The following is a 19,896-nucleotide window of genomic DNA, read 5'->3' on the forward strand; positions in this document are numbered from 1 at the left end:
ACGCCGGCCGTACTAACTGACATCACTACACGCGCCGAACGAAACACACACACACTCACACACTCGTGTGTATTTTATAGCAAAAGCGATCTCCCAGAAAAAGGAAAAATAAACCCCCACGCCTGTTGTTGGAGAGGGCCTCGCTAAGACCATGCATGCACACGTTTTGTGATGATTACCAACAGCAGGTTAGACACAGACATGATCGCAACGCCAAATGATCTGGTCAGGTATAACAATTGCATGTTGAGCACAAAATTGCATAGAATCAACTGTTTTAATGGAGCAGCAAGGTTAAGGGCGTTACCCTTCTGATCTAATCTACGAAGCAGTTGGGTTAGTTGGCAACAGAGTAGGAAGAAACATTTATCTATCTAATCTTGCTGGGGAGGGCAGCTATGCATGGCGAAGCAAAGCAGCCATCTTTTATTTATTAAAGGTTTCTTCGCAGCCAGCTCGAGGGCCTCCCACTTCAAACATCCAGTCGCGTTCAAGCGCCATTGCGACCTCCCTGCTGGCCTACCGCGGTTCCATGCTCTTGAGGTGCACGCACAGAACCCCCCCGTCGTACGGCATGTTCCAAAACCGGCTGCAAACCGGCTATAGATACCAGTAAGCACGGACATTTACTATCATCGCGCTTCTTTGGAAGGTTGGTGAATGCAAAACTGAAAGCCCAGAAGAATCACGCAGCAAAATAGATGCTGCAATGGGAGGTGGGCCCTGGGGACGCACTTCATGCTGCTGGAAGTTTGGGTGGGCCCCCTTGAGGAGAACCAGCATAACCCCCTCAGTCTTTCCCCCAAATTGTGTGCGCCTTCAACGACGACGTGCGAATGCCTGCGCAAACGTCTGCGTGGCCATAGCGGAATGCTGAAGGGCTTTCCTTTGGCCCCTGCCCGCTAGTTGCCTACTGCCTAATGCCGTACGCGTCTACCTACTCGAGCTTTTCAGTCCTTGTAAATAAGCAGCCTTTTTCAATTCATATTCATCTAAAACGTACGCGAAACATGGTCCGTTACCGGCCGTAGACGTACTCACCTCAGACGCACAATCCCACTTCGTAGCTGGAGGACGGACGACCGCTGTGCAGTAGATAATTTGACTAATATGATTGTAGCAGCTAGGAGGAAAAGCGACTGCAGCGCCTGCATTCGCGAACTGCTGCTGGAAGATTGCTCATAGAGTGAGTTGCTTGGCCGCTTTCAAGCTGCTCTCCCAAGGAGGCCCGTTTTAGCGCAAGTTATAAGCAGTATCCCTGTATGATCTGCAACGCTTCCAGTTATGAGTGACCGGTAGCGACATCGTTCGCCTGCCCCTATCGCTTGGTTGGCGGTACAGTGGTCAACCTATCAAGAATATAAGATAGATATCGAAGGGACGATTTGCTTAAAGCTTGGTGCTCTGCGGTGGCAAAGGTCACTGGCCCAGTAGACCACGCGAATGCAGTAAACGTCGGTATTGAAGCCTGATTGCGTGACAGCAGACCTTGGAGCACCAAAATGGGCTTCGATAATATAATTTTCCTAGGAAAACATTGTGCTTGCCCAAAGCGGGCTGCCACCAATGATGCCGTGTGTCGGTACTACTCCGTCCCCAACCAAGTCCAGACTTTGGCGGGCCGATTAGTAAGGCTCGACTATGAGACCTGGTTTCTTTTTTGCAAGAATGATCTGTTGCTTTCAACGAATAGTCACATGCAGAAAGATTAGCTTCCACACCTGTCGTGTTCAGAGGCGGGAAACAAGGTGAACTCTAATTCCTGTGCAAGCGATGCCCAACAGACCGGCATGAGAGAATGGAGATAATACCATATAACTATCCTGAGCAATTTGAGAGCCATGGATCATAAATGCCTCGCTAGGTTGCATGAAAAAGGGACGCTAATATCTTCACGCAACAGCGTTGCACTAATTTCATCGCAGGCTTTAGCCCTTATAGCCAGAGGTAGCATTCGAGAGCCATGATGTGCCAATGGAGAGTTGACGAATTAAGGCTTCGGTGGGCGGTGCTATCCCTTGCCATCCAGCAGCGAGGAGACCACCTAAGATGAGAAAAGTTAAAGCATACAACTCCAAGCACATCTAACGTTGCGTTATTTAAGAGCAGAGGATGTTCATATTGGAACCCGGCGTACGGTCAGTTTCCCAACAAGTTCCTGCCGGAGAGCCATCAAAAGCGATCAAGTTGGTGCTATTAAGAGCTGCGAAAGCTGGTAGTGTAAATCTCTGCCAAAGGTCGTTGTATACATGACCATAGGGTGACTGCTGTAAATTGCTGTGTTCTGTACGGCTATACATTTTAACGCACGTACGGACGACGCTGATTGGGCAGACCTGTTTAACAGTAAAGATGTGACCACTTTGCTTAAAATGCTTTGGCACGAAAACTTTCTAGCTGGTGGTCAGTTACAGTACTGGTTATGCTCAACCCTGGCCCGGAATTCTATATTTTAGTTTCTTGCAGCAACCGTTTGGTTGGGAATGGATTCAACTGTTGTGTAAAAGCTGCCTTGCCCCCGCAGGCCAACTGAGAGGGCCATCAGCTTCTGCACCAGGAACTTGCAAGACATGTGTATGTCGTATGTAAATATGCTAAGAAGCTGTCTACTTCGCCCGTGCGTGAAAGAAGACGTGCAATATGGCATGTGTTACATTCGGAATGCACTGCTTTTGGATAGCAGCATTCCCATACGAGGCAAATGCGGCTAGAGATATGCCAACAGTGCGACTGCGCATGGGAATGACATGGAGATTTATTGTTGTCACGGTGACCAAACCTCTATAGAAGAAGTCTTTCAGCGTATCTCATGTAACGGACATCCGACATGTTGTTATGCGTCAGTCGATAGCATAAATGATATCAGCTACGGAGCTCCTTGTCACTGTTCCAGTGTTTGCGGAGCCAGGAAAGCGCTGCTGGAGTACGCTGCTGCCTCTGATACTTGAGGTATACTCCATTTGCTTGCTTATTAGATCAAAAGTCTTCCGGTCAATGCCCGTAATGCCGGTACAGATTATGCACCACCTTTTAGTTTCACAAGGCGCACCTCAACCAACTATGCTCAGCAATTGCAGGTCTTTGCTAAAAGCTAAACCCTTGCAAACTTCTTTCCCGGTGCCGTCCGTGGCCAGTCCGTGGCCCATGGCCAGTCCGCTGTAACACGATTCTCCTTGTTCTTGTCCCCGCAAACGTTTCGCCACAGCATGTCGGCAAGATCCTGGAGCGCGATAATGTTGGTGACGTCCTACGGGCCCGACTCGCCTGCAAGCACTGGCACACCTGCTTCACCCGCTGCGTCGCACGCCTCACCCTATATGGCGCCCCCGTACCCCTTCCCGCCGCTGCCAACGACTACGCCTCAGCGTCCCAGCCCTTCCCACCTCCGAAACCACTGGCTACGGCTCAGGATTGGCCCCACCTCGAACTGCAGGCACAGGCACAGCTTCAGCAGACACAGCAGCTGCTGCAACCCGACTTATCCGCCACACCGCAGGAGCCCCTTCCCCATGCAAGGATGCCACCTGGGCTCCCGCGTCAACACCCCTCTAGCCCGCATCCATCTGCGCGCTACGGCCGCCACATTCAGCTCATCCCGTCCCTTGCACCCACCATCAAGCACGTCACTGTCTGCGGTCGCGCCTGTGACCTGGCCGGCCTGCGAGCGCTAGCTGCCAGCCTGCCGTCGCTTACCAGCCTCTACCTAGCTGCTTCGTCGTACCCTGCTGCTCTGCCGCCGCAGCTACAGACGCAGCTACAGCTAACGCCGCAGGCCGCTGCACCGCACGAGGAGTTGAACCCAGTAACGACAGCGGCAGTAGCAGCAGCGGTGGACGCGAAGGCAGCAGCGGCGGAGGCAGCACCCGCTGGGTTAGATCTGCTGCTCGTCCCACGCGGCGGGGGAGGGGGAGGGGGAGGGGATGGTTACTGGCCCCCTGCGCCGCCGCGTCTGGAAAAGCTCTGGGTTGCGTTACATGAGGACGTACCGCCGTACACCCTACATCAACTGCTCCTGCTGCAGGGACCTAGCGCCGTCGCTGTCGCGCCCTTGCGTGAGCTAGGGTTTCTCCCCCCCAAGGCCGTCGGCGTCGACGTCAGTGGCGTCGGCGCAAGCTGGGTGAGACCTGCATTTGTACGACGCATGCCGTACATGGACTTGTCACCGTTGCTTGACCCACGTCTAGCCGGCGTCACGCGTCTTGTGCTGCCGGCGATGAGTAACCGCCGCGAAGAGCAGACGCCGCTGCCGCCGGCGGCGGCGGCGGACGCTCGTCATCGGCTTCCGGAGCAGCGGCAGCAGCAGCAGCAGCAGGAACCGCCTGTACAACGGCAGCAGCAACAGCGCGTCCAAGCACCTGGACACGGGCAGGCAGGCCGTACGGATGGCGCATACGACAGTGGCTCAGGGCCCAGCCCGGGGCCTGGGGCACTAGGGTTTGAAGACATCGTGAGTCGCATGACTCAGCTCCGGAGCCTCACCGTACTGTCGCAGGTGGGCCTTACAATGCTTACCTTGCTTGGTAGGGAAGGGGGATAAAGAAAAAATGTCTTTAGAGTCTAGACTAGCTCTTTTAACTTGTCTGGACAGCGGCGTGTCAGCGTTAAGGTGGCGGCGGCGGCGGTCATGGCGGTGGTCATGGCGGCGGCGGCGGTCATGGCGGCGGCGGCGGCGGCGGTGGTCATGGCGGCGGCGGCGGCGGCGGCGGTGGTCATGGCGGCGGTGGCGGTCATGGCGGCGGCGGCGGCGGCGGTGGTCATGGCGGCGGTGGCGGTCATGGCGGCGGTGGCGGTCATGGCGGCGGCGGCGGTCATGGCGGCGGCGGGGCTTTTTTGTTTGTCCCGTTCCAAGCTATTTATAGACCCGAACAAACCTCGGTGAAATAAAGCCCTAGATTCGGTGCTGCCGCCTCCGCTCGCAGGTGGAACTGTCTTCCTTCTACCCCTCCTGTCTTGCCTCCCTCCCTGGACTGCGGACGTTGGGTCTCCCTGGAGGGGTGTTCTGCGAGAGCGCATCTGATCTGCGACTGCTGACGGGGCTGAAGGCGAGTGGGTTATGACGGTGGTGGGGAGGGGAGGGAGAGGGGGGGTTATGAAGGTGGGGGGGAGGGGAGGGGGAGGGAAGGGGTTATGAAGGTGGGGGGAAGGGGAGGGGGAGGGGGGTTATGAAGGTGGTGGGGAGGGGGGGGGCGATTGGGTTATGACGGTGGTGGGGACGGGAGGGGAGGGGGGAAAGGGGGGAAAGTGGATTGAGTTAAGGAACGATATGTGGGCCCCTTCCCCCCCCACACACACACACACGCCCATCCCCCGCCTGCACACACACACACACACACACGCCCATCTCCCCCCCACCCCGCCTGTCCCCCACTGCGCAGCTGTTAACCTCCCTGGAGCTCAACTTCCTGTCGGAGTGGTGGATGGATGCAGGTGCGTGGGTGTTGGCGGGCCGGCTGACTGGCTGACAAGCAGACAGACAGACAGACAGACAGACAGACAGACATGCCGGAGGACTGAGAACCTGTGCGGGCGCTGGCGGGAAATATTTATGCACAGAAATGAATGCTATTATGAATGAAAGAATGATTACCACGTAATGGATATGAATTGATGACAGAAAACCTTACCCTGAATTTCTCATTGTTTTTGTACCTCATTTTGGTGATATTGCTGTATACACGACGCACTCTTGTACGTATGTATGTACGTGCGTCGTACCACCTAACAGGCGACCTATGTGTGCTCAGCCGACTAGCTCAACTTCGTCGTCTCAAGTTTTCCCTGGATTACGGACTTGAGTGTGCTGACGTCATGAGCGAGGACGAGCAGTACGAACATGGCATGTACGACACTGGTCCAAACTTGGACAAGCTGCCAACGGATCTGGAGACCGGAGCGGCGATGGAGATGGAGATGATCGAGACGGACGCGGGGATGGAGGGGCAGGTTTTGGAGCAAGGACGGGATGTTGCTAACGTGGCCGTGGTTGCCGTGTACGACAGGCAACAGGGCCGACGACAGCGCCACGAACTGGCTGGCAATGTGGCCGGCGAGGTCAGCGGAGGCCAGCGGAGGAGGAAATACGACACGGTGGACGAGCTGGCGAGGGCGATGGCGGCGGTGTTGGGGCGCGGCGTCGTGCAGCGCGGTGCAGCGCGGCACGTGGCGTACGGCGCGTCGTACAGCGATCCCGGCGCCGGCGATGACTGGCGGGCGCCGCTGGGCTGCCTGACGCAGCTGGAGCGGCTCGAGATGTCGCTGAATAATGGCGGCGGAAGGCACCTGGCGGAGGCGGTGCATGCTGCAGCGGCGTGGATGACGCCATCATCGCCGTCGACGGCGGCGGCGGCGACGGCGGCGGCGGCAAAGGAGGGTGAATGTGACGGAAGCGGAAATGGCGGAGGCGGAGGCGGCGTGTCGCTGACGTTACGGGACGCGCCGGCGGCGGCCTTCTTAGATGTGCCGTACTGGTACAAGGTGGCGACTGGCTCGGCGGCAGCAGCAGATGTAACGACGGCAGCGGCGGCCGTGGCGCCGTACTGCGCTGGGGCTTTCATCGCTGCTGCTTCGTATGGCGGCGCCGCAGGGTGCGTTCCGCTCTCGCCGGCCCCGCCGCGGCGTGTGGGTTTCGTTGGCTCCCCGCTCGTCTCCCTGAACTTGGGCGCAGGGCGCGGCGCTCGCGTGTCGTACGGGCACATTTTATGCCTGGGCCTTATGACCGAACTGCGGTCCCTAACGCTGTCCTTCGAGGTTACGCCGCCACCTGCTTGTACGGCACGACCATCCCCCGCCAGCGGCTGCAGCGTCGCGGCCGAAGGGCGCTACGACAAAGCGGATCGCACGAACCAATACGACAATCCTCTGCTCGTCCTATCCCGCCTCCGTCTCCTGACGGAGCTTCGAATCCATATCAAGCAGCCTCAAGGGTCGGCGTACGGCATTTACGAACCCAGCGCCAGCGATAGCGGCGGTGCCGCATTCTTGGTGGCCGCGCCGATGGACGATGACGTCGTAAGTCGTGCATGGAGAATATGCCGTCGCTGACGTCGCTGGCTTTGCGCGGCGTCGGAGAGCTGGGGGAGGGAGCGCTGGCGGCGGTTGGCCGCCACGGCGCGCTGCGCTCCCTGGAGCTACGTCTTAAGGTATTCCCTCCGCCGACATCGTCGTCAAATAGTCCGAAGCCGAAATGGGTCACTGGGGCCGCTGGCGGCGGCGGCGGCGGCGGCGGTGCCGCCAGCAGCTCCATGCCGGGCATCGGATACGGCAGTTACTACGCGCTGCGCGCCGCGTTGGCGAGACCCGGAGCGGCTGCCGCCGCCGCCACCGCCGCCGCCAGCGGCGCCGTCGGCATCATCAGCCTCTTCGACAGCAGCGCCGTAACGCCGCTGGGTGTCTCGCCACAGGGCCCAGGTAGCTACGCGGCCGGATGCGGCGCCCAAGGTTACTTGCCGCCGCTCGTACAGGTGGACAGCGGCAGTAGCGGCGCCGCCGCTGCCAACGATGTGGCGGCAGCGGCGGCGGAATCTGTATGTCGTTCTGTAGACTGGCGGGAGCGGCTGCTGGCGGCTGGGGTACAGGGCAGCGAGGAGCTTCTGGCAGGTACGGGATCCGTACGACAGGAAGGCTGGGGAAGATGGGTGCACATGTGGGTGCTGGGGACATGTCCTTGAGGAAGCGGTGTCGTACACAATGGACGCGGTCTCCCCCCCCCAATTCGTACGCGTTGCAAAAGCCTGCCCGCCCGTTGTTGGCACTTGGCTGCATCATCTCGCACAATGCAGGAAGTGAAGTGAGTGCCTGCCTGCGGAGTGGAGACCCTGCAGCGGCGCACAGGACAGAGCGTTGAGACCGTTGAGACCGTTGAGACCGTTGAGAGCAGTCCTTTTAGCCTTTCGTAGCTCGAGGCCTCAAGCCATACATATGATTCGAAAACGCGAAAGTACAACCTGCCCGGTAAAGCTGATCTTACTCACCGATTTGTGATATGACTGGCGCGGGCTCGTCGTCCATTTCGTACGCGTTGCAAGCCTGCCCGCTCTTGTTCATACACACTGATGGGCAGGATCAGCTGCTGGGTAGCTGTCGTTTCGCTTTTTCGTGTATCACCAGTATCGACCTTGGGAATGGCAAAGTATTAGAAAGGATCGGGACGAAGAGGGTGAAGCTTGGGAGCTCCGGGTTAGGGGGTTAGGGGCCCGGAAAATACCGTACGAACCGTCCGGAAAGAAGATGGACAGGAACGGCAGGCATGACAAGCTCGTCGTGCTACAGCCGTAAAGCCGTACTTGATCTTCCAAGCCCTTCCCCCCCCAGCTCGCAACTTCCCACCCTTGCCGCCGCCGACGGCTTTGCGGCGCCCTTTCCATTTGTCACCTGCAGATGTGCCGTACTTTGTACGGCCTCACCACTTGCCGCCAACGCTGACTGCGTTGGACCTCACCAACGCCGCCTTCTCAGCTGAGTGGGCCTTATGTACACAACTGGCCGTGCCGCCGCCGCCGGCAGCGGCTACAGCTACGGCAGCGGCGGCGCCGCCGCCGCCACCTGGGACGCTGTTGGAACCCCCACGGGGCAGTCCGTCCGCCGCCGCCGCCGCTGCTACTGCTACTGCTACCGTTGCAACTGCTACTGCCACCTCTGTTTCAAAGGATCCATGGATGTCCGATGCGACCAAGGACGTGCAATTCGCGCATGCTGGCGCTTCCATTTCCCACTCAAATTCGGACTTTGGAAACATTGATGACCCACGGGTCGCAACAACAGCTCTCCAGATGCCGCGTCTCCTGTCGCTCAAGCTGACTCGGAGGCCGCCCAAGCTGAATCGGAGACAGATGCTCCAGCGGAAAGGCAGGAGGGGGGGAGGTGCAGTACGAGGTTTCGGAGGTGCCGAGGTTGGGCACCGCAGCTCCTAGGGCGCGGAGGGGGACGACACGGTGAAGCTCCTGGGTGGTTGAGTGTGTGGGTGTGTGGATGGATGATGGAGCGTCTTGGTTGAAGCGAGGCGACTGAGGTAGTGGGTGTGTGACGCAGCGACTCTCCCTCCGCCTACTACCTGTGCCTGCTTGACTGCCTGCCTGCCTGCTTGCATCATCGTTGCCGGCATCTCCGCCCATTCCGCACAGTTGACGTTTTTTCCTTCTCCTCTTCGTTATCATCATCATCATCATCGTCAGCAGCAGCAGCAGCAGCAGCAGCATTATCATCGTCAGCAGCAGCAGCGGCAGCCGCAGCAATATCAGCAGCATTATCATCGCATCACCATCACCATCAGCGACATTAAAATCATCGTCAGCAGCACCATCACCATCACAATCACATGATGTTACGACACCTAACCCACCCACCCCCTCCAACCTCCCTCAGGCCGCCGCGAAGGGGCCCTGGACCCCACGCGAATTACCGACTGGCACCTAGTCCACCTCACAGCCTGCCACCCCACCCTGGAGCGCCTGGAGCTGTACGACATAGGTGACGATGGATGTGGTTTCGGAGCGGCGGAGGCTCCGGATGTCAAACTCCATCACAGGGCGGTTGCGCAGCTGGGTCGCCTGAGGTACCTGTACGGCCTCCTCGTGGGGTCCCCTAGCTGTGTAGGGGGATATACGGGGGGGAGGAGGGGGGGCAAACCCTAAGACGAACCACAAACGAGTGAAGCTGCTGCCAGGGTATGAATGAGGGAGGAGGTGGGGGGGGGGGGCCAGCAAAGCCACGTGGAGGGAAAACCACAGTGAGCCGTGGACAAGGGAAAACCACTACCTTGCGATAGCAACTGCCTTCCAAAGTTGCAAACTGCTGGGCGAGTCCAAAGCAACGACGCGACTGCTGTGTCAACTTCAGTACCAACTTACTTGGGGTTTAGGGATGCAGAGCGGGGGTTTTAGGGGTTTTCAACATGCAGAGATGCGCAAGTCTATGTGTTGGGTGAAGGCGAACATTACGAACAACAGAACAACAGGCGACAGGAAGGTGCCTAAGTGTTAAGTCCGAGCATCAAGTCAGTTTCCGATTCCGAACACATTTAATTAATAACATTTTTATTAATATTAATATATTACTAATATTAATATTAAAATTAAAAAAACATTTTAATAACATTATTTATTTAAAACCTTCCACCGAAGAGGGCTTTCCGGTGTCCTGAAAGTCGGCCAACACTGTTGTGCAACTTATGCGCTTTAGTTGTCGGCAGTTGTTCATTTCGCTTATCGCACCATATGAATCCTCATCCTCCCCAAACCCCCTTTTTATGAATTAAGTTCCCCGTTTTCTGTGTTGCCCGACCGGCAGTTATCTGGAGTCGTTGACGCTGCGAGTGGGTAACCGCCTGCGTTGGCGCGCGCAGGTACGGCATGTGTACGACATGATAATGGATGCTGCTTCCCGCCCTTCGGGCATCTTTCTGTCGGGCCTGAGTCGACGAGATGTTTTTAAGCCTAGGTGCTCCCAATCCGTATGACTGGCCCGGTATTTGCAATCCTGCTTATTCGAGAACATCTTTGGCAGTTTTCATCGCATTAATTTTAATGACTGGGTTTTCGTGTGTTCTTTTGGCTGACTTCCCCGTTCCCCTTCCCCGCACATGCACACATGCACACACGTACACGAAAACACGCGCACATACACACACACGCACGCACATACACACGCGCGCAGGAGGCCCTCATGACCTGCCTGCCTGTGAATCTCCGGCGGCTGCATCTGTATGCGTCACACATCTACCGCGAGGCGCTGGAGATGGCGACAAGGCTGGTGCACCTGTCCTCGTTGCAGGTGAACGTACTGCAAATAAATGCCGTACACGTCCGTACACGTCTCCAGTGGTAGCGCCACACACGTGTTTCTGACCTCTCCCCTTCCTCGGACCCGCACGCACATACCGCTGCATGGCGCTGGGGGGGGGCCTAATGCCGTGAAGTGTCACGTTCGATGGCGTGGGTTTTTTCATACCCCGGCTTTCGTTCCGCAAAGATCACATTACGATACAGACAGACAGATAGACAGATAGACACCACACACACATTGGACACGGGAACCTCGCCTCCTCGGCCTGCGTGCGGCCTGCAGCGTATCACCTATTTTGCCCCGTACGGCCATTATTTTTAAATCCTGGTTTCGGCATACCGTTTTAATCGTTGTACGAGCTTTTCCGTCATCACTCGTCAGTACAGGTGTGTTAGGACTGAAAAAATAACAGTAAGCTCCTGAACCCCGCTCTCTGCAGCGCCGTTATGTCTGACAATTCCGTTACAACGGCCGTTATTCCGTTACGTTTGGCCGTTAATTGGCGCCAGGTGGTTGGTTACTCGGAGCCGAGCTACGTGGCGGAGTTACAGGCGGCTGGTGAGGTGGTTAGCCGGCAACTGCCGTCCTGCAGCTTGCTGCTGTGGCCTCGAGATGTTGACCTCCTGGTGGATCAACACCGATGATTCCGCTGACCAGCTGACGGTGTTCCTCTCTCCCCTTCCTCTCTTTTTGGACGTCGTCGTCGTCAGTTGCGTCGTCTCTCCCGGGGCTGCGGTTTATACATAGGATTCCCCGCGACCACGTGTTGCTCTCCCTCTCTCTCCCCTCCCTCTCTCCTTTCTCTCTCCTCTCTCTCTTCCCCTCTCTCCTTCTCCCCTCTCTCTCTCTCTCTCTCGGCCCCCTTCTCTCCCTCTCTCCTCCTCCCCTCCCCTCTCTCTTGTCTCTCTCTCTCCTCTCTTTCTCTCTCCCTCCCGCCGCGCTCTCACCCTCGGACGCACGCCCAGCTTGATATTTGCGGGATGTGAGTAGCAGATCCAACTGTCGGTGTACCGGTGGATGGGCAGGGGGCGATGGAGGGGTAAAGCTTTTCGGGTCTGAAGCGCATTGCGTGTGTGGTGGAGGGTGAAGGGAGGGAGAGTTTGAATCTGTGCGGGGGGCCGGGGGGGATGATGTCGCGATTTGGCGATATTGTCGGTGACGGTGGGCTGAGAACGGGTTGAAAATTGGGTGTGCACGGTAAGCTGTCTATGGTGCTGGTGGTTTCGTATGACCTTGTTGGAGCTGTTACGATTCTTTAAATGCAGGAGAAGACAACATCGATTAGGAAGTATTTCTTTTTTATTTTTCTTTGATTTCACAGATAGATTAAAGCTATAAATACATTGAATGTCTGGAATAGATATGTTGCTGAGGGGGTTTGCCACTTCCATGGGATGTAAGGATCATGATAGTTTTAGCGCGGCTTTGGTGCGGTTGAGAGGTTGGCGACAATTCGTGTCTTCAGTGAACGCATCGCAGCATCTTCAACCGGAACCGGCAACGGATCATGCTTGTCGACGCTTCATTTTTATTGTTTTACGCAATTACTTGTTGGGCAGTGTGTAATGGTCAACGCACGCAGACAGCTGTTCCCAGGCAAGGAGGGCTGCTGACGGCTGTCTGGGAATTCGGAGCACCTCCTTGTCGTGACGCAAATTCAAAAATTAAAAAAAATTGACGAGGTAGAACATGTTCCAGATGCTCCAGGGGCTTAGCCCAGTTTAATTAAACATGTGTACGTTGTTTAAAATTGAAGAAGCTCAAACTAACGAACACGTTTGCCGTTTGTCGAGATCTCAAAATTTCGACAGGATCATGATAATGTTCGGCAGCGAGCTGGATGCGATAGGCTGCGATTGCCGTGTCCGACAGACGCCCGCTTGCTTCCTCTGGTATTTAATCTAATTGGCCGATGATTTCCTCCGGCTGCAAAGCAAGGATGTCCTGGTGAAAATGGAAGTTGCCAGGTTCAACCATGGACAAAGGAAAGCCCTGGTCTTTCCCCTAAGCAAGGAATGACAACCGCACAATCCCTAGTGTGCCCTGGTGTGCCGCAGTGTACCGCAGTGTTCGCAGCACCAGGGAAACGCACGCCTTTATAAAAATATGTAGAAAAGAATTCACTCATTCAACTGGTGTTAAATAGTAATTTCGCAGGGGAAGCATCTTTGCAGCATTCTTATTTCCATGGCTAATCTCCGCTGCAATCTCCGCTGCATGTAAATCCAGTCACCTTACGGCGGGCGAGATTGAAGACATCATCTTCTTCTATCGGCTTCCTCAGCCTATTTTGCCCTTATCCAACATCTAATTATATATCTTCGGTATCTTTTTTGGTATTACGTTGCGTCGGCGGACGCAACCGCGGACGTAACGCGCTGCGATAATAAGCAGAGCCTCGATTTCTCGACATCTCTTCAAAAGGCCCCCAAATAAGCCTTTACATCTTCCACATCACAGACCTCGCGCTCGAGCAGCTCACGCTTTTGGGAGAGGGATCACTTCTCAGATACCTCTTAAATGTGCGAGCTGGTGCGAGGGCATATTCACGGACCGAAGGTGGCCCTAAGGCCGCTTTTCCTCTCCTACACCTCTCCCAAACTTTCAGCCTCTTTCAGCTCAATCTTTAGAAAACATAAACATGTGCGCCAGCTTGCCGATTTTTTGTCTGTCTCCAAGGTCTCCATACCTGCCACTCGTCCCTCGACTTCACCTCGCTCGGTGCTCTCCCTGGATTTGATATGCCTAAGCCACCACTTCACCGGGAGCCACGGCGGGCCCGGGACGAGAACACACGGCCGTGACCCGATTCCGCTCTCTCCCTCCTCTCTCTCCCATTTCCTTCACCCAACAATGTAAAAGGTGTACTTGTAGCCGTCGGGCAGAAACGTAAGGGGACCTGGCAGATCGCACGTAAGAGCCGTCGAATTGGCTAGCTTTTGGCCGCAGTACAAACTGCTACGGGAGCTTCGTAGCGCCACCTGTGTGGCATTGACCAGCTGGTCGCCCGCTGGCGGGCCGGTAAGCCGTTCCATCCTAAACCACTGCGCATTGCCTAACGTTGTCTCCAAGTCGAAGTCAACCTGCGAAATTGAGGTGAATGCGTGTTTTTACATTTCTGCGCATTAATGGTGAACTACTGGAATCTTGAATGGATATGTGAAATTGTTGCGGGATTGGAGGAGAAGAGTCAAGAGCAGCATTTCCTAAACTGAAGCATTCGAGAGCATTCCTGGCAGGGCGAAGGGTTGATGGACGGGACGCGGGATGTTGTGCCGGGGGCCCCGGGGACACGTTTGCCGACCGGTCTCACCCTCCCAAGGGTGATAATCCAAGCAACGTGAGCGCAAAATACACACGACACACGCACAGGATGTGAGAAAATGTGAATTTGTGATTACGAATATCAACATATCTTCTTCCCTATAGCTGCATGCTTTCTTCCAGGTGACGAAGCTGAAGGCGGTCCGGGCGACCCGTGGGTCTGTCACGACCCGTGGGTCCTTTCTGGCTCAATAAGGAATGTTAAGGTGTGTATGCTCGTTACTCACTGTAGCGTTCTTCTCCATCCAGGTCACCACCTGCAAGTGCATCCAACAAAGGAGGGGGAAAGAGGAGGGCATGGCCAGGGCAGCCAAAAGAAGTCTGGAATGGCAAAACCCGCAAACGGTCAGTTAAAATAGATGTCAGCGCTCCGAGAAGGCCATGAAAGAAGCTGTGATATATTGAAAATCACAAATCGCAGTGTGCAAAGCTCGAAGCAGATTGTAAGTCCATCGTCTGAGAACTTACTGAGGAAAGTGTCGTAATACACTCACGTGGTACGTTTGCCAGTCGTCGTACACCTTGAATGACACGTTGGCGCCCGCCTCAATGGCTGGCGTCCCTGGAGTCTGCAAGGCGACTGTCAGCAGGGCCGAGAAGCCCGGGAACACGCCGCTCCCACTGCTACAGCCGACCGTTGCCGGAGCACCCAGACCACCTGTGGGCCGAACACACACCGTTAAGAGAACCGTAGCAGGATTGTTGAGCACGTATTGTTGAAGCGCTCCCGGCATGCGGTACGGCTTATCCTGTCGTACATGAGTAATATTTGTATAGTCGTTATGGATTTAACAGTTATATGTGTGTGCCACAGCAATTTGCCTCCTAGGAGAGGAGCATAAAAGAGGGAAGATGCGAACGGGGGAGGACGGAGCACACGAGCACACTGCGCACAACGCTGCTTTGCCATTGGCGAGGAGGAGAGCACACCGTACACCCGTACATACTAACCGTAAAAGTAACCGCCGCAGTTGCTCCGTGACAGCTTGTTTTGGAGCTGCACCTGCACGAAGGAGCTTGCGGCGACCTGGAAGACGGTGGCCCCGGTGCGGTTGGCGGCGCAAGTAATCTGTTGGCTGTGTCCGCTCCCGCGCAGACTGTTGCACGGATATTGCATGGAAAAGCAGAAGGACGTTCGCCGTGATACGGCGGGAGGTGAGAATAGTTGATGGTTGAAAATCGGCCGGAATTTATAAAAATCGGTTCTGCGTTTCGATGTAGGTTTAGGATAGCGGGGAAGTCATCCCTCCACTGGCAGGCGGCGCAAGCAAATCTTCGGATTGCGCTGTCGGCAGCGTTGTAGCCTTGAAACTGAGTACTAAACGAGGCGTCGTACTGTACGGGGGAGGTTTACCGGATAAATCGGCGTTTTAATGGTAATTGGAGAAATTACAGAACTGGAAAAAAACGAAAATGCACTGCCCACCAGGCCACGTGAGGTAACCCATCCAAACCCACCTACAGTAACCGTTCCTCACACGAAGCACCAGATCGTCCCTTCCCAGAGTGATACTGCCCTGTACGGCACAGACACAGTCAATGGCAAAAGCAAGTGAGTCGCTAACCAGCAGCGGCAGCAGCAATCTCCCAAGCACTAGCAGTAGCAGCAGCAGTAGCAGCAGCAGCAATAACAGCAGCAATAGCAGCAATAGCAGCAGCACTTGCAGTTGCAGTAGCAGCAATAGCACAGCAGTAAGGCAGCAGCAGCGGTAGCAGCAGCAGCAATAACAGTAGTCGTAGGGCAGCAGTAGAAGTAGCACCAGCACCAGCACCAATAAGGGCGGCACCGCAACTCATATGCCGCAGCTCGAGGCGTCGACGACAAAACATATGAACGTAGGCTCACGCCCTCCGCAGGTAAAACCGGATGCGGCATCGGTGCTACGCCCCCGACCGCGGGATGCATAGGGAGGCGCAGGCGGGGCACCTGCTTCCTTCCATTCCCCGCCATGGCGGCACCCCCCCCCTGTACTTCGCCACCCCAATGTAGTTCCCCACCTTCGCATCATCCACCGTCCACACACGCCCCATCTCTGACTCTACCTACGACTCACCGTCCCAGAAGCCTTCTCGATAGTAAAGGCGGTGCCATTTTGGTGACCTGGGACGGCGGCGGGAAGACACGTTACCCAAGTGCGGCGGATGGAAGCATGCAGGTGCGCGTGTAGAGGGAATGGAAGGAAACAAGATATGGACGCCGCTGGAGATGAGCTCGTCAACCCGTACTCGCATCATTCCCAAAGCAACATTTTTCCAGGGCATACCCGACGCCGTCACTACCAACAACAACACTATTGCCGCCACTGCCACCACCACCACCACCGCCGTTGTCACCATCACCGTCACCACACCCTATCAGAGCTCTCACCGCACTCCACATTGGACTTCAGCTGACAGTACTTGTACGGCACCGGGTTATTGATGGTGATGTAGACGTTGTCGCCGCTGTTGAAGCTGTTGCTGCCGCCACTGCTGCTGCCGTCCACCTTTTGAAGGTTGCGGCGGGTTCGAGTGGTGCAGTGGGCAGGAGGCGGGGGGAAGAGAAGGACGGGGGCGGCCAGGGAAGGGAGGAAGGCCAAGGGATGGCATGAAAGAATGCAAATAATTCACAAAAGGAGAGAAAAGAAAGATCAGATTAGGGCTTGCAGCAGGGTTTAACGCCGGCCTAACGCGGCTCATACGCCGGGGGGCCTTCCCGTGTCGCCAGTACCTCCAATGACCCACGGGTCACACTCCAGTCCTGACACGCGTAGCAGCACGAGATGTCAGTGAATCTGTCCCCGTCCTCGCTGATCGTCGTACAGGGGTCCAACAGACTATAAAAACCGAAAACGACAGCTGGTTGATGTCGGTTGCGGCATGTACATCGGTGTACGGCGGATCGTGCTACACTTAAGATGAAGTCGGGCGCTTGACAACCCATCCTACCTTGATAATTCGCCACATCCAGTAATGGTCGTACACAGGCCAGGTGCAGTACATACGGCTTGCGCCGTACCCGCCCTTTGGTGGGAAGTCACGAAGGGCGCAGTACGAAGCCGCTGTAGGACGGCAAGGCCAATGAAGGGTGCGTGAGAGTCGGTGTGTCCGCCTCCAAAGTCAACTGACTGTACAAATTCGGGCTCGGGTTCCCTAGAAAAGGACAACATGGCCGTCTACTGTCTCGTCGTGCCAAAACTATATGCGTAGGGGACGAACTTTTACCGTTTTTTGGCTTGATTGAGTACCACCAGCCGGCTGCGCAGATGTGGAAGAAGGAGGGTTAAGCATTTCGAGCCTCGGCTGCTAATATGGCAGCCAGCAGGATGCTTAGCCAGATGAAAGGATGAATGGCTGGCGACGCAACATTTTGGGTCATGAAAGCCGTGGCGACGGCACATCTGCAACAACAGTAGCTTCTCCATATGGGCGGGCGTATTACCTGGGATACGACTAGCTTGGGTGATGCGGCGCAATAAGTGCACATCTTGTGTGGTCCTGGCATCTACTAAGCACAGACAGGCGAGGAAGACAGCCGCGATGATCGCTGTGCACATCGATGCCCAGGGAGCCCTGTGTGGAGTCCAAGTCATCGCCATCATCAACATCATACAATCAAGCCTAATCATTTGTTAATGCTGCTATTTATGTATGTTCCATACCTCATGTCCACTTGGGTTCGTAAACTTTCATAACCGACACCGTACGGGACGAGCACTGATAAGCCAGGCGACCCGTTCGCTGCCTAATATGACTCCTCCTTTTCAGATGCAGGTTTCCTTAACGAATAATATATTTTAATTATAACTGTCGGGTCTCCTTTCCTCGTGCGGGGGTCATCTTATTTTGCGCGTTCTACGCCGGTAACCACTGGCTTGCATCAGCACCTCTTCCTTAACCTGATATATTGCACGATAATCAAACATCAGCCTACATGGTTACTCCTGTCAAAATTGAGCATCGCTGTTCAGCGCGTTCGCATAGGCCATCAGAATGCGGAAGCTGCGGTAGGAGATCCGCCATAGGGAGGCGTATCGTTGCAGGCAGCAAGTTATGGCAATTTACCCACAATCTTCAAACCTAAGATTATGGGATTTTCACAATTTGCAAAGGATTCTTTGCGATGTTTTTTCATGGTTTCCGAGTTTGAAGTCGCCATCCGGGCGATGCTTCGAGGACTTCACGAGAAGCACATTGGGCATGCTTACATATAATACATGTGAGGTTTATATAAGACAACGATAATGGGTGTAAAACGCGTCAAGGAGGGCCCCGACTTTATTGGTCAAGTCCAGTGCACTCGTAATAGTTGTCGCTACGCAGTTCTTCAGTAATCATCATTATGCAGATCACATATCTTCGTGTTGTCAAGTAAGACAAATCAGATAGCAGCTGGCCCAACGGATGCTCTTATCAATTACGCCGGATAAGTGCTCAACCAGCAGGCCAACAAGTTTCTGTGTCGCAATCAACTATTCTAGCTCAACATTTATCTCTACCAAATCGCTTGGGCTGCTGGTCCGGAATTTCCGAATAAGTAACAGCATCCATCCACTCACCCGCCGGCGGGGCACAGCCTAGCAGCCGTGCCTAATCGCTTTGAAGTAAACGGAAATTTCGTAAAACAGCTGAATACCATTATGCAGTCGGCACTTGGCAGCTTTGCGTCACGACGCCAGTATGTCACTTCCTACGATGATCCTATTCGCACCATTCCGTGCGCACAACAGAAGTGTAAGTACTTGTCCATATTCTTCTAGTCCATCCGGCGAAGAAGGTTTCTCCAATCGGGTCCAACACCGGTAGAATCCAATTCATTACAAGGATCCAGGTTTTGCAAGCTATTTACGCATCTTGTGCTGCGGCACCCTGCTGATGATTTGCATGGTTGAGGGAAGCTTTCAGTGACACCGACTGGCAGGTGCCCTGTAGGGCTGCACTCGATGGAGGCGTAAAAAATGCTCAGGCAGGCAGCAACTATAACCCGCTGTAACCCGTTTCCTCAAGGCGCTTCAATCACGCATAAAACTCGCATCCCATTTGACCTATCCTTTTGCGTTAGGAACGGTCAGGAGCCTGATGATGAAATGGATGTAGTTGTCTTTTGTCAGCGCCACAAGGTTGAGCTTTTGTCCATACCTGTCGATATCCACCGCACCAGTGCAAACGATTCACGACATGAAGGTGGTGTTTTCAATTGGCAACCAGAAGCCTCCCAATCTGTAACAACATAGCATTGCAATACATCAAGGTGGTGCACATGCACATGGCTATACTGCTCAATTTGCCTTTTACAGATGTGGGGAACACCACGGTCATGGATTGGGACGTGCAATTGAAAAAAAACAAAGGTTGGTCTCGTTTCCAGCACATCTCCATGCTGCACCTCTCCATGTTGTGGCGTGCGCAGGCAGGGCGCCTATGGGCTGCATCGTTTTACGTGGCATATGGAGTAGGGGGGGCTTCCCCCAGGAGTGAAACTTATAAACATAGAGGCTAAAGCTGCCAAGCTTATGGATCGGGACCTGGGTCCGGCTGCACAGGACAGACAGAGCTCCTGGGGTTCCTAAGAATTTGTTATATGGCCATCCATCTTCGGGCGGTTTTGGGGCATTAGCAGTCCGAGAGCATGTTCAAGCGCGATGGGCGTGCTGGGCTATGCGTTTTGTGGGGTGATAGTCCAGCCAGTTTTGACACTTGACCGCGTTGGGTGTGTTGGTCATGCACTCTCGTTCCTGCATGCCCTTTACCCGACGTACAACCCCATGTGTCTATTATATAAGGATGGGATTCTGTTGGGTCACATCACCCCAT

The 19,896-nt window shown here is 55.1% G+C and overlaps 2 protein-coding genes across 2 annotated transcripts; one reads left to right on the top strand and one right to left on the bottom strand.

Annotated features, from left to right (window-relative positions):
- Positions 1-3,060: 3,060 nt before the first annotated feature.
- VOLCADRAFT_95172 (uncharacterized protein) lies at positions 3,061-9,629 on the top strand (the record flags this gene model as incomplete). The annotated part of the gene is made up of 8 exons (XM_002954297.1): positions 3,061-3,117; positions 3,206-4,492; positions 5,376-5,427; positions 5,726-6,145; positions 6,665-7,008; positions 7,071-7,596; positions 8,377-8,571; positions 9,361-9,629. 8 exons carry the CDS (start codon positions 3,061-3,063, stop codon positions 9,627-9,629), a joined length of 3,150 nt encoding a protein of 1,049 aa, XP_002954343.1.
- Positions 9,630-10,219: 590 nt separating this feature from the next.
- VOLCADRAFT_95173 (uncharacterized protein) lies at positions 10,220-17,639 on the bottom strand (the record flags this gene model as incomplete). Its single annotated transcript, XM_002954370.1, has 11 exons — positions 10,220-10,321; positions 11,727-11,778; positions 13,627-13,862; positions 14,331-14,360; positions 14,598-14,761; positions 15,055-15,200; positions 15,562-15,620; positions 16,158-16,204; positions 16,472-16,589; positions 17,032-17,144; positions 17,525-17,639. The coding sequence occupies 11 exons, from the start codon at positions 17,637-17,639 to the stop codon at positions 10,220-10,222; spliced, it is 1,182 nt and encodes a 393-aa protein (XP_002954416.1).
- Positions 17,640-19,896: the final 2,257 nt, after the last annotated feature.

Source organism: Volvox carteri, assembly GCF_000143455.1.
Source record: "Volvox carteri f. nagariensis unplaced genomic scaffold VOLCAscaffold_42, whole genome shotgun sequence".
NCBI classification, from domain to species: Eukaryota; Viridiplantae; Chlorophyta; class Chlorophyceae; order Chlamydomonadales; family Volvocaceae; genus Volvox; species Volvox carteri.